General features: G+C 55.9%; 4 protein-coding genes across 4 annotated transcripts; 3 read left to right on the top strand and 1 right to left on the bottom strand.

Moving 5' to 3' along the window:
• Positions 1 to 82: 82 nt before the first annotated feature.
• CCMA1212_002553 (Vacuolar protein sorting-associated protein 1) lies at positions 83 to 2874 on the bottom strand (the record flags this gene model as incomplete). The annotated part of the gene is made up of 7 exons (XM_073699934.1): positions 83 to 251; positions 311 to 395; positions 452 to 719; positions 799 to 2185; positions 2257 to 2391; positions 2471 to 2622; positions 2869 to 2874. 7 exons carry the CDS (start codon positions 2872 to 2874, stop codon positions 83 to 85), a joined length of 2202 nt encoding a protein of 733 aa, XP_073561042.1.
• Positions 2875 to 4090: 1216 nt separating this feature from the next.
• On the top strand, positions 4091 to 7695 carry CCMA1212_002552 (WD repeat-containing protein 26; the record flags this gene model as incomplete). The annotated part of the gene is made up of 5 exons (XM_073699933.1): positions 4091 to 4141; positions 4993 to 6310; positions 6379 to 6785; positions 6914 to 7539; positions 7608 to 7695. The coding sequence occupies 5 exons, from the start codon at positions 4091 to 4093 to the stop codon at positions 7693 to 7695; spliced, it is 2490 nt and encodes an 829-aa protein (XP_073561041.1).
• Positions 7696 to 7713: 18 nt separating this feature from the next.
• CCMA1212_002551 (uncharacterized protein) lies at positions 7714 to 8310 on the top strand (the record flags this gene model as incomplete). The annotated part of the gene is made up of 1 exon (XM_073699932.1): positions 7714 to 8310. The coding sequence occupies one exon, from the start codon at positions 7714 to 7716 to the stop codon at positions 8308 to 8310; it is 597 nt and encodes a 198-aa protein (XP_073560900.1).
• Positions 8311 to 10082: 1772 nt separating this feature from the next.
• Positions 10083 to 10526, top strand: CCMA1212_002550 (uncharacterized protein; the record flags this gene model as incomplete). The annotated part of the gene is made up of 1 exon (XM_073699931.1): positions 10083 to 10526. One exon carries the CDS (start codon positions 10083 to 10085, stop codon positions 10524 to 10526), a length of 444 nt encoding a protein of 147 aa, XP_073561282.1.
• Positions 10527 to 12824: the final 2298 nt, after the last annotated feature.

Here is a 12824-nt window from a genome sequence, read left to right as displayed (position 1 = left end):
GTCGTTGCATCTCATAAGCCGTAAGTCGCCCAATTCGTTCTAACACGCCAATCTAGAAATGCGCGTCCGGTCCCGTCCCCGTCTACTGTACTTGGCTGACAATCTCGCTGGCCTTGCCGAGAGACTCGACCATCTGCTGGCACTCCTTCCGCCTGCGGATGGTGAAGTCGCTTTCTCGCAGTAAGTCGTCGATGCTGTCCGTCTTGTACATGTTCTCCAGCAGTTCACGCTGCATGCCGTCCTTGGTGAGCCTGTGAAATGGTCAGCACTCGGTTCTGTTTCTTCCAACATCAGTCTTGTTGACACGTACTGAACCAGGTTGAACATGATGGCCTTGGGAACCATGTCGGTCATGGTTCGCTTGACAATGTTGTAGTAGGAAGAGATGAGCAGTTCTGTCCCTAGTCAGCATGGACGCGTTCATTCTTTGTTTGACAAGCACCCGACTCACTAATGACTTCGACCTCGATGACTTCACGCTCTGACAGCGTGCCTGAGGCCTTGAGGCTGGGTGGCGGCGGCTCCATCGCGGCGGCCTTCTTCTTGTTCTTCGCCGCGAAGAAGCTGCCAAAGAATCCACCATTTGAGCTTCCGTCCGCATCTGGCACTGTAGGGCTGGCAGCTCGGGCGGGCGTGGAAGAAGGCAGTGCCTTGCCAGTCTTGGGGTCAACTTGAACGGGTCTTGAAGGGTTATGACGTTCGTTGACAATGGCCATGGCCTAGAAAGTGCGAAACATGTTAGCATCACCAGTTCAGAGATATGGTGCAAGAGGCAGAAAAGGGCAGAGGCATGCATACGCGGTGGCCATTCAGGAAATCGGGGTGGGCCGTGTTAATGTAGCAGGCCTCCATCGAGACCAGGTCTCGGACCAGCTTGTTGGTCGGCTCCATGGCCTTCTTGAAGAAGGAAACAACGGTGCTGTGCATCTTTTCTTTCAGGGCGGGATATCGGCGGTACAGCTGCTTGGACAGCAGCTGGGACAGTATCCGCACCAGCTCGTCGTACACCAGCGACACGCACTTCAGACTCGGGTCTTCCATTCGCTTGATCTGCTGCTTGACGATCAGCTCGAAAGCCGTGGTGCCGACGAACAAGGCGGGCGAAGGACCCGACGAGTTGTACAGGTAGGTTCGGATATCCAGGTCCTTGACAACGTCAAAGGGGTCGAGGGCCTTGACTCCGTTGGCGTAGAGCTCGTGGAAAACGAAGCTGATGCGGGCACCGCCAGACAGCTCGGTGCTGGACAGTTCGGTATTGTTACCGTCCAAAACCGTGCGCCATTCGTTGGTAAACTCGGTGATGATGTTCAGCACAATGTTGGAGCTGTTGCCGAGCATGGACGGGCCCAGGCTCTCCAGCTCGGCGCTGTACTTTTGCAGGGAGCTCGAGATGCGCGCCTTGATGTCCGGCAGCGTCTGCTTGATGTGCATCATCAGGATCAGGTTCAGCTTGCGAGCAAGATAGGGGGTGCCGCAGTAGGAGCTCTTGTTGCGGTACGCCGCGTGGTTCTCGAAAAAGTTCTTTTCCGCCTCCAGGGCAGCGCCAATGGCCTTCTTGTTGTCGATGTCTCGCTGTCCTCGGTTGACAACAGGAACGTAGCCCAGGCGCAGCGGAATGATGCGGTTGGACAGAATGTCAATGACGTCGGTTCCTTCTTCCATCAGGTCGACCTTGGTGAGGACACCGATGGTGCGCTGGCCCTCAGGGTCGACCTCGCGCGCCAGCTTCAAGCCATCCGAGTTGGCCAAGTCGATGTTAGCTGCGGTGACAGCCAGGATGATGGCGTTTGACTTGGAAATGTACTTGAGCACCATGTCTCGAATCTGGCGCTCGATATCGCGGGGCTGGTCGCCCACGGGGACCTTGGTCAGACCGGGCAAGTCGACCAGCGTCAGGGTGAGGACGTTGGGAGAGTAGATGCGCAAGTTGATGGGGGCTGCCGAGATGCCAGCATTTCGTCCAACCTTGGCTTCCGTCTCCCTCGAGATCTCCTCCCTGATCTTGGAGAAGTCGTAGAACTTCTGGCCGGGCATGTGAAGGAACTCGCCCCACTCGTCCGGGTTGGCGGCCTTGTCGGCGCCGGCTTCGATGTCCTCGTGGCTGACGCCATTGGTCTGGGCCGGGCGGTTGATGAGCTGGAGGACGAGGGGGCGCCGCGTGACGATGCCGGTACCTCGGGGCAGGCTGCAGAGGAACTATAAGCATGGCTCTCATCGTTTGAAAGGGACCGAGATAGGGGACGCTGATGGACTCACAAATCACGGCCGACAATGTTCTCTAGCACTGAACTCTTGCCGCTCGACTGGCTGCCGACGACGGCGATCTGGGGAAGATCAATGGGGTTGTTGACCCCGACGGTTGCGAAAACATCTTGAAGCTTGTTGACGAGCCTAGAGGGGTGAGAGAGAATCGACGTCAGCAACAGCGGCCACGGCGGGAGGGGGCGGGAGGGGAGCAGTCGAGGCTCACTGGATGAGGGCGGGATCGGTGATGCCACCCGTCTGGGTGAGCGAAGAGCCAGGGCCGCTCATGTTCGCGCGGTGATGGGATAAAGAGACGGTATGTGTCGAGGCGTCGGCGATCGGAAGCTCAGCCGGTTCGTCGATTAAGGGGGGAAGAGGCTATCGCGAAGACGGCGGCGGTCGAGAGAAGTGGCGGGGTGCCGCGTGTGATAAGCCGGTGAGACGGTGAGGAGGGTCTTGCCGGTTCGAGCGTTGGGGACTTGCACCAGACGTGGCTCTCCCAGAAGGCGCTTGCAGCTAATGTTATCGTGGATTCGCAGAAGGGAGGGAAAATGGCGGAGAGCCGCTGCCAGGCTGAAGATTTGAGAAGATGCGAGTTTATGGCCGGGATGGAGTTAGGAGGACTCGCATGGGAAGAGAGCCTGACTGGGAAAAGCCACTAGGCGGCTTCAGGGAGTTGTTTTCGTTTGAGCCACGTGTGGCGATGCAGCTGAGAGGCGGCGGGGTACCGGTACGAGATAAGTGGGATGAATGGGATGCAGAGGCCTGAGGGGGTCGCTGGTGGCACGTAGCGGTACTTGATGCGAGTCGGGCTCCCCTTCACGTGAGGCTGGTGCGTTCGCTGGGGAGGCTGCAAACTCAGCACATGCAGCCTAGCAGGGGGCTAACGTCACTCGATGATGTGGACAGACCGCAAATGCGCCAGAGGTTTCACAAGGCAAAATTGAAGGGAAGGAAACAAAGAAGAATCGAGGAGAATTTGTGAAAACACGAGCAGCTATTGGGTAAAACAATGAACTATGACAAGAGAGAGGAGAGGGAAAAAAAAAGGGGTGACCAGTCACGGCCGTTTTTGGGCGCCAGCCAAGCGGCAGCCAATCGATGTAAGTCGACGCCGTGTCAGGTATCAATTCGAACGTACTAAATTTCAACTTGTCCTGCCACTCATCGTCACTCATGCCCGAATACCCACGAAGCTGGCGGACGACATGAACGGTTTTCTAGACGCTGAACAAAGGCCAAGCTGGGCGAATGCCTTCATATGTAAGTTGGTGCACGAGACGCAGTACTTCGTACATGTCTTTCACTGCTGGTGGACCCCAGCAGACTCGTTTTGAGTAAATGGCCATCTGGAGGCACATGCACCTCTGAAGCCATCAGGGTCTTGAGGCAGGGGAATCTGGGTCGGGAGCCACTCAAAAGGCGCGGGACATGCAGCCGGAAACTTGCAGCCCAACCAGCCGTGGCCGTCAAGCATGGAAGCGGAAACAGGGCGGGCGAAGTCGGCGCCTAACGGGGTCGTGAGGAGCGCGAAGCAGCAGGATGTTTCTGCCATACATGTGCCTTTGAAATTGATGCGTTGTACAAACGGGCAGCGTTAGGTTGAGTCTCTTGGTTTGAACAAGAGTGCGAAAGCGAGGCGCTGAGCAGCATCACATGTGACGGCATTACGGCGTGTATTCACTCGAAGATGCCCTGCCTTGGTTCATCGGATTGGTAAGGTTAGGTTTATATCACCTATACGCAGGTTAAGTACTTAACAGAAAAGAGGCTGTGATTTATCATCATCCAGCTGATGTCCAGGGTCATTGCTGACGGCGACTTGCGTTCGATGCAGCACTTCACCATGAGCTCGCAAGCCCTTATCAGTGCAAAGCAGCCGCCTTTGAAACCTTCTGTGTGACGCCTGATGCTATACTTGACGATCTCCGAGGCTTTGAGGCAAGCACAGCAACTGTCAATGTCCCAGACACAGCTCGAGGGGTCGTATCATCAAACGCTCAGCTCTCAGTAAGGCACCTAAGGTCTGGTCCGTAAAGGCGCCTCGTAGCGGCTGTAGCTTGTCGCCACGGGCCGCTAGGCCATCGTATTAACGTGACGCCTACCTAGACGAATGAAGCAGCATGTCGTGAGAGTGATAATAATCATCACATTGGACACGCTGATATGAGGGAAGTTTATTCGTTCAACAGTCAGGTGCAGGCTGTACGAGCGAGCTCTTACCTCTCAGCTTCTACATATGGACACTCAATACATGTATTCATCCATGAATCTGTCGACCAAATCCCTTCAATGACAGCCCAGGGATTGTCCTTGGTAGGTAACCTTTCAGCGCCGCCCTGCCTGTAGCTTTCGCCTCTGCAGCGCGCCCACAGCGCCCCAGCCACTGAGGCGTCGCCGCTCGGCCACTGAAACGCATCCATGACCCGCCGTAGAGCGAGCCGAGTCCCAGAACAGAACAGCCCGCGGCGCCGCCTTGACCGGAACCTTAATCCTGCAACAACCTCCACAGCCTGTCTGCTAACGATCGATCTGGACATTCAACCCCTCTGACGACATTTCTCTCAGCCCGCACGCGCTGCAAACGACGAGCCTTTTCTTCAACCTTGCCCCGTCTTTTTCTCTTCCTGCCGACTGCTTCCGGCCGTACAGCAGCAACTACGCAAGCCAGAGCATCTCCGTGTGCTTGTGCTTGTGCCTCTGCCCGTGCTATTGCTAACATCGCTCCGTCTACCGCGGCGAGCCCAGAGTCTTGCCAGCCAGGCTGCCGTCTGCACGAGTCCCGCCCGGATTCCGTCACTTGGCGGTGCCTCGCCATCCGGAGCTCCTACGCCCACGTCTCGACTTCCTCCGAGCCCGTTGTCGCCTTCTGGCTGTCGGCCAGCCTCGTCTCAAGCTCCTGCTTCGCTCCTCTCCGACTTGACCCCAGCTCCTCCTCCTCCCTCATCGCCCCGCGGCCACCTGCCGCGTAGAGTCGACGTGGACCAACTCTTGAACCCTCGTGCCCTCTCGGTTGACGCCTCCGACGGCCCCAGCTCTCCGCCAGCCTCTCGGAGCTCCTCTGACACTTCATCAGCGGCACTCAACGCTCCTTCTGTCCCGAACCCCATCGACACTTCCGCCTCTTCTACCACCAGATCCACGGCCACTGCTGCGAACATAGCGTCTTCCACAGCAGGCCCAGCTGGTGCCTCGACCTCGCTCCAGGCTCCTCCGCAGATTCTAGGCCGACGACGACGAGCATCATTAGAACACCCGCCAGAAGCCGAGCCTCACATTTCCCTCGCTGCTGCGGACGCTGTGCCTGCCGCTGCGGACACAACTGCCGGGAGGCAACTCAAGCGAAGGCGACGTGGCGGCGCAAGCATCAGCATGCTGTCTGACGGGGGGGACCTGGCCGGGACGGCCAACGGCTCCGGCGTCACCCAATCTCAGTCAAACGGCTCCTTTCCCGCATCCACAACGCAGCGGGATGCCGCGTCTTCGTACGCTGCCAACGGCAGCCGAAAGGCCGGCGTCGTGACAAACGGGTCGTCTAACGGCGAGAAGCGTTCAGCCACACAGCCTGCAACATACTTTGGACACAGCCGAGAAGAGGTCACGCGGATACTGATCCAGGCCCTCAAGGACATGGGCTATCAGGCCGCAGCCGACAGCGTCAGTCAGGAGAGCGGCTATAGCTTGGAGAGCCCAACAGTTGCGGCATTCCGCTCCGCCGTGCTTGCCGGTGCGTGGGCGGAGGCCGAAGACCTATTGAGAGGCGCAACGGTGGCGGAGGAGAATGACGACGGAGGTAACGGTCTGGTCCTCACGTCCGGCTCGGACAAGAATGCTATGCGCTTCTGGCTTCGGCAGCAAAAATACCTAGAGCTACTTGAGCAGAGAGACACCAGCCGAGCGCTCACCACTCTCCGCGGTGAACTGACACCCCTGAACCACGACAGGGCGAAACTTCACTTCTTATCGAGCCTGCTCATGTGCCAGTCGACGGAGGACTTGATGCGAAAGGCCGATTGGGATGGTGCCCGCGGACAGTCTCGGAGGAAGCTGCTGTCAGAATTATCCAGTTGAGCCAACCCCCGACCACAACCCCGTCTGTGGTAGGGCCTGTTTTGCTAATCTACTGACATCCAGAACGCATCTCGCCCTCGGTCATGCTGCCCGAGAACCGGCTGGCGATACTGCTTGAGCACGTCAAACAGAGCCAGATTGACACATGCCTCTATCATACGGCAGCGTCGTCTCCGTCTCTGTACTCGGATCACCTCTGTGATCGACGCAATTTTCCCTCGGAATGGGCAGTAGAGCTGGGCGAGCTCGGAGGAGAAGTCTGGTCTGTCCGATTCTCTCACGACGGCACGCGCCTGGCAGCTTGCGGGAGCCGGGAGCATGTCAAGATCTGGGACACCAATACCTTTACAGTCACACATGTTCTCCCAAACCATGGAGGCGAGGGCGTTGGTGATATCGCCTGGAGCCCTGACGACTCTATGATTGTAACCTGCTCCTTTGATAAGTACGCTCGTCTGTGGGATGCCAACGTAAGTGACCCCGGACACACCCTCCCCGATCGACTGTATTTGCCCAATCAAAGCCGCGAGTCGAGACTTTGGATGTCAAAGTCCCTGAAATTCGCATCAACGGGACGTTGCTAATACTTGAGATGCAGACTGGTACCTTGATCAAGTCTCTGAAACAATTTGACGAGCCAGTGAGTGGCTGCGTGTGGTCCTCCGACAGCAGGTCGTTCGTAATTGGCAGCCTCGATAAGGTTCATGGCCTCTGCACGTTCAACGTCTGGGACGAGGAGACGATCGAATGGGGGAAGAAACACAGAGTGCAGGATGTCTGTGGTTCCCCCGATGGCCGTCTGCTGGTGGCAGTCGACGACCTGCAAACCATTCACGTGTACGATGCTATCACGCGAGAGCTGGAGTACGATCTGGAGCTCAAGGCACGCCCGACCTCGGTCAGCATCAGTCAGGATTCTCGGCACTTGCTGGTCAATAGGCAGGACGGTGAGGCTCAGCTGATTGACCTCGCGACGCGAAACTCGGTGCACAAGTTTCTGGGGCACACGGGGGGCGAGTTCATGATCCGCAGCGCCTTTGGCGGAGCGAACGAGAGCTTCGTCATGAGCGGGAGCGAAGACGGCAACGTGCTCATCTGGCACAAGAACATTGGCGCCGCCGTCGAGCGGCTGCCCGCCCATCAGCCCCGATGCAATGCAGTTGTCTGGAACCCGGCCGATCCATGCATGCTGGCGTCGTGCGGCGACGACGGCCGCATCAAGATGTAAGTAACAGCCGCCAACGCTCGCGAAGCGCGTGCCTGCATGGCATATGCTAACAATGAGTCGCCAGCTGGACAAGCAGGGCTCGCGCCGCTGAGCTTCGGGCGAGACATGCTCGAGCATCCAACGACTGGAGGAGTGCGGTTGACGAATCGTAGGACGAGATGGAGCGTAAGATGCCGCGCGCTCGCCCCCGGCCTACGTTGAACGGGCCAGTTGCGACACCCGCGATGCCGGCACCCCCTGAGATACCTGCGCCGCCTGAGATACCTGCGCCGCCACCACCTTCTGCGCCATCTGGGACACCTGCGAGGTCTATGATTCCTGCCATGCCTCGGAGGCGTGTGACGCCCGCGGTACCATTGTTATCTCCGAGAAATGCGATGTCTACTGGGTCTGCGACACCTGCGACTACGAGACCTGCCGCGCTTATAACCCCTTTTATGCCTACGACGCCTGCGACGCCTGCCGAGCCTAGCCTGCCCACAATGCCTCTGCCTACAATGTTTCTGTTTCCTGAGGTTTCTCCGCAGACTGTTGCCGAAATACGGGCAGCGCACCGGCTGCCGACGACGGCACAGTCGACAATCACACAGCCGTCAACGACACAACCGTCAATGACTCCACAAGAAGCCCACGAGCTGATTTCGAGACTGCTCGACGATTGGCCCGGGCTTCCGGCAGGGAATAATGCGCAAGTGAGTCCGTTGTCGGAAGGCTCCTCTGCCGAGGACGATACAGACGAGGAGGACGATACAGCTATGGAGCTCTAAGGTCAAGGGGAGGGGATTTGGAGAGGAGCGGGTGCATCGCGGCTACAAAACCGCCACTCTTCCACACGAGGTTAAACCTCTGTGATTTGGCCTGCAGACTGGCCCTCGAACCCCTTGTCATTTATCCATGAACCTGTCTGACGTTTTCTTCTCTTTTTCCTTTCTTGTTCTCACCTCTGTAGTCTGTCGACTCGGGAGGCGTTTCAAGAGGCAGCGGTCGATGTACACGGGCTCTCGATGCCACGGGCGGCTATAGTGGTTATGTGTAGAAGTGCTGTCTTGTTTGTTTACATGGGCATCTTTGCTGTACACCCCTCTACGTGTGATTGGTTCCGCAGGGTTGCTGCGGGTGACGTGTATGTGAGAGTCGGCGCAGGAATTCCATGTAGAGTATAAGAGCGAGTCTAAGATAATAGCGTTTGGATGTGCTCCTCTTGAGATTTTGATTTCGTAAGATGTTGGACGATTGTGCATGTTGCTGGGAATTCGACGAGACTGATGCAGCCATGCCATGTAACATTTCGTCGACGAAGCTAATTGTTACATGTGCCTACCTACCTTAGTAGGCATGAGTAGTCACTGTAAAAGGGCATCGTTGCAGCTGCTAATGCAAGGGACGAGTTTAAAAGGGCCGCGTCAAGCAACCCCAAATGTCCTTTTGTTAAGTAGTCATTACGGTGGACTCTTCTTTTTCTTCTTGCCGTCTCCCCTTTGATGTCACATGAAGAAAGGTGAGCGAGGGAGGCATGAGCGTATTTCTCGTATATACCCTGGGCAACGGAATGCATACAACCCCTAAGATGCTAAGAATAAACAAGTAGAGATCGGGGCAAAGGTGCTCAATAATGAAAGTCGCGGTAGTAGAACAAAACGAACCTGGACTGAATAGGTAGGTAGTACGAAGCAAGGCACGGTAGAAGAAGGCTGACGGGCGTAAGGAGTATGCCGTTGGGTTTTACCTGACCTGTGGCCCATCAAATCAACTGCATGCAGACGAGGTAGGCTAGAGTAGAGAGGCAGCGCCAGCAAAGCAAATCAAAGGGCAAAAGTCAAGGACAGGAAGTGGAAAGACGGATTATACGACCTGAGAGCAGACGTAGGCAGGGAGCACAAAGACAAAGTGGCGCGGTGCCGCGTGAGCAGAAACCGCCAGACGGGACAGAATATTACTGTGAGGCTTGTTCGGTGTTTGGTTGGGGATTAGCATCAAGACCGGGGGAGGGGAGTTTGACTCTTTGATATCCCTGGACGGAGGAAATGGTTTAGTTGCCCATGCATGCCTGCATGGAACCGAATCTGCACGATGCCTGTTAGTCGTGTGTGATTCTTTTCTTTTTCTCGTGCTAGCGTTTTCTGAACATGTTCATCTTGTTGTACTGCTTACTACCTTGCCTAGTGGCAGTAGTGGCTTCTCGAGATCTGGGGGTGCTGTAGATAGATTGAGGCCTAATGCGTTTCATTGCTGGGGTTGGAAGTAATCCTCCGTAGTCCGTGGTCTCTACATGGAGCTGCTGTGGATGAAGCAGCACTTGCGCAGTACCGGCAGATAGGCCCAGGGCATGAGGTTCTACCCTCAGATGGAGAATATGGTGACGTTGGAGAGTGCCTGTATGAATCGGTAAGATATGGTCTTCGATATATGGCTCTGATGCAGTGTTGTCGATGTTGCGAATGCCCTGGTGTGGAACGCTGCCTGTGACCCCATTCGGTTCACCAGCCAGGGAACGAATCGTAATAGGAAACAACAAGTAACACACATATGTACATCCGCAATGGCGCCGGCTGCTGCAACGTCCCAGGCAAACGTCGACATTCGCAAGTGTCTCGTCCACTGCTCTGTAAAGGATCTTTTTTTTTTACCCTACCCTGCCGTTTGGCCGCGCAAGTCTCTGCAGGGAACAGAGACGCCCAGACACTCACAGCTGTCTGGCGTCTTATTGCCCCTTTCTTCTAGAGAGGCTCGAGCGTCTGTCGGCCAAGGGCTTGACAATCGAGAGCGTGGCCTCCTCAAGACGTATAGCGCGTACAGTATGTGCGAGAACAGAGAGTTGATCTCCGAGCATGAAAAGCTTCCAGGGTTACCCAAGGCTTTCTTTTCTTTTTCCCGCGCTCTTCCTTCTTTGCTTTTGGCGGCATCGTTAGGGCCTAGGCGACTTGGCGAGATTGGCCAGGAGATCGAAGGATGCAACGAAATCGCAGAACATCCCCACCCGTAATCCGGGGCATCTGTGAGGGGAGACGGAGCCAGTTCGTCGTTTACACTCGTCTCGACCGATACCGGCAGCTATCCGACGCTACGCAGCTGCTGGCAAAGACCAGAGACTGTGGCCAATATAACTGTACACGAAGTCATTCCGCACTCGATCACGAACCAGGTTATCAGCGGGCTCTCGGATCGTACGCGTAGCCAAGCGAGTTGGTCCCCAGAGCATATTGCATACCCAACATGGCCTAGGAGAGCCACGGTAGAAAGTTAGCCGCGAAACAAGCATATGACAAAGACGCTTGAACGTTTGCGTCTCCTACCACGGACAGACTCGCAGATGCTCACACGGGTGAGATGAGCCAGGCGAAGAGCGTCTTGGCCGATCTATCGTGACTTTCCCCTTGTTCCTGAGAGAATGCCGAACAATCAAAGTGCCAACGCCTATATACGGAGTATCGTGCCTCAATCTAGAGCCGTTGCCAACCAACCGTCCGGTTTGTAGAAATCGCCTGAGCAACATCATCAATATAATCCTTTGAAGCGGAACCAGGGCGATTTGAAGCAATCATAGACCACATCGTTAGTCGAATCCAAATCCGGAAGGCCTGCTCGCTATCCAAGACTTCGCTTCCACGGCATGCAGGGCTGGCGTTGCCGGTGCAGACTTTTCTTTTGAAGCCAGGGGCATGATGTAGCGCCTTGACGGTATTCTAGGAATAGAAGCATCCGTGTTGCTGACATACATGCCCTCTGCAGGCGTATGCTGGCTTACCCTGCACTCAGGAGAAGTTTCTCGCCCAGAAAATGTAGTAAGTCATGGACATGGCTGCAGATCACGCCGACCCTGTGATGCTTGTAGTGTCATTTCCAGTATGTTCACGCGGACCTCCATTTGGTAGGTGGGCGTTTCATCCAACAACTGTCTCGGCGGACCCGGATGAAGCTGTAGGACAAGCACAGGCTCCAAGGCATACATCCTGCCAGGCTGCCCAGGATCTGCTTTGGACGTGGCACAAGGCAATTAGTGATCGAAAACGTGACGGTTTTCACCACCAATTCAATTTTCCAGCAAAAGTCAACCTGTCTTACCTGTCACATATCCCGTTGCTCTTTCGGTGCTAGGATACTGATGATGAGCACGATGGGAACACTTGTGTAGCTTAGCGAAGTCAAGGGAACACATGGCGATACCACACCAACTCCAATTGTGGAGTATCGTTCTGTAATTGATAAGCACGGCCTTGCTGGCCGAGGAGAGGCAAGACATTCGAATGCGGCTTCCAAGAGCGCAGTGTATATGATGGTAGGTAACAGTAGCAGTGCTACTGTTCTGTGGAACTGGTAGCTAGTTCGTCGAGAAGGGGTGTGCTCTGTGCTCTGTCCCGAGTACGAGTGTTGAATACCGTGACCAGGTCGACAGCCACAATATCGCGACAGCCGATCTTGATGCCCTGGCCCGTAAGACAGATATGGTGATCGCTGGGCTTTCGACAAGGAGGATCCTGCCTTCACCTTTTCTCTCTCATACGCCAACTGACGGGATTGAGAAACCGTCTCGGCGATAGCATACTGTAATTCCGCGTAACATCATAAGATAGCCGTCTCAGCGACCATCTCCCCCAAGGCTGCTCTATCAGATACCGAAAGGAAGTGTGGGCGTATGCACCAAGCCACACCCCTTCATCTTGTTCCTTCGGCGGACGAGAAGACAAGGCAGTTGCTGACAGCGTTCGCATTGGAGGGACGTACTTCGTAAGGCGTTGGGGCGAGGTACATACTGGAGCCGGCGCCCGTCCATCTTGAGAGTTTTGCGCAGGTCTGGCGCAGCTAGTTTCAGGAAGATGGTGGTGGCACAGATGTAAGTGGTAGAGGTAAGCAAGTAGGGCTGTATCAGTGCTCTCGCAAAGCTAGACGCTTGGCCCGAGGGGCTTTCCAAGAGCACTGGCCAACTGCATATTCTGCGCCCAATAGGCTAGAGAGTTGGATTTGATCGTAGATCAAGATGGGGGCTATCGGCCGCTGTTCGCTCCGTCGAGAAGCCAAAGCAAAATCAAAATCGATACCGGCGCCATCCTGAGCCTGACACCGGGGTTCGGCATCGAGTGTCAAGGAAGCCTGGGACAGACGGCAGAAAGGCGACCGCCTCGAGCAGTTGATCGTGAACATTTACCGCCGGCGTCCCGAATGGCTCCATTCATACGGTGTTTGCAGAGCGGCACGGCTGCGTATTGGTTGGAGGCGCAGGCCTCGGCCGCCGTATCGTCTGATGCTTGCCGCCAACCGTGTAGGATTTCATCCAGTGCCAGAG

Source organism: Trichoderma ghanense (assembly GCF_004382785.1).
Source record: "Trichoderma ghanense strain CCMA-1212 chromosome Unknown scaffold_2, whole genome shotgun sequence".
NCBI classification, from domain to species: Eukaryota; Fungi; Ascomycota; class Sordariomycetes; order Hypocreales; family Hypocreaceae; genus Trichoderma; species Trichoderma ghanense.
The sequence above is the reverse complement of the archived record's forward strand: the minus strand, read 5'-3'. Positions and strand labels throughout refer to the sequence as shown.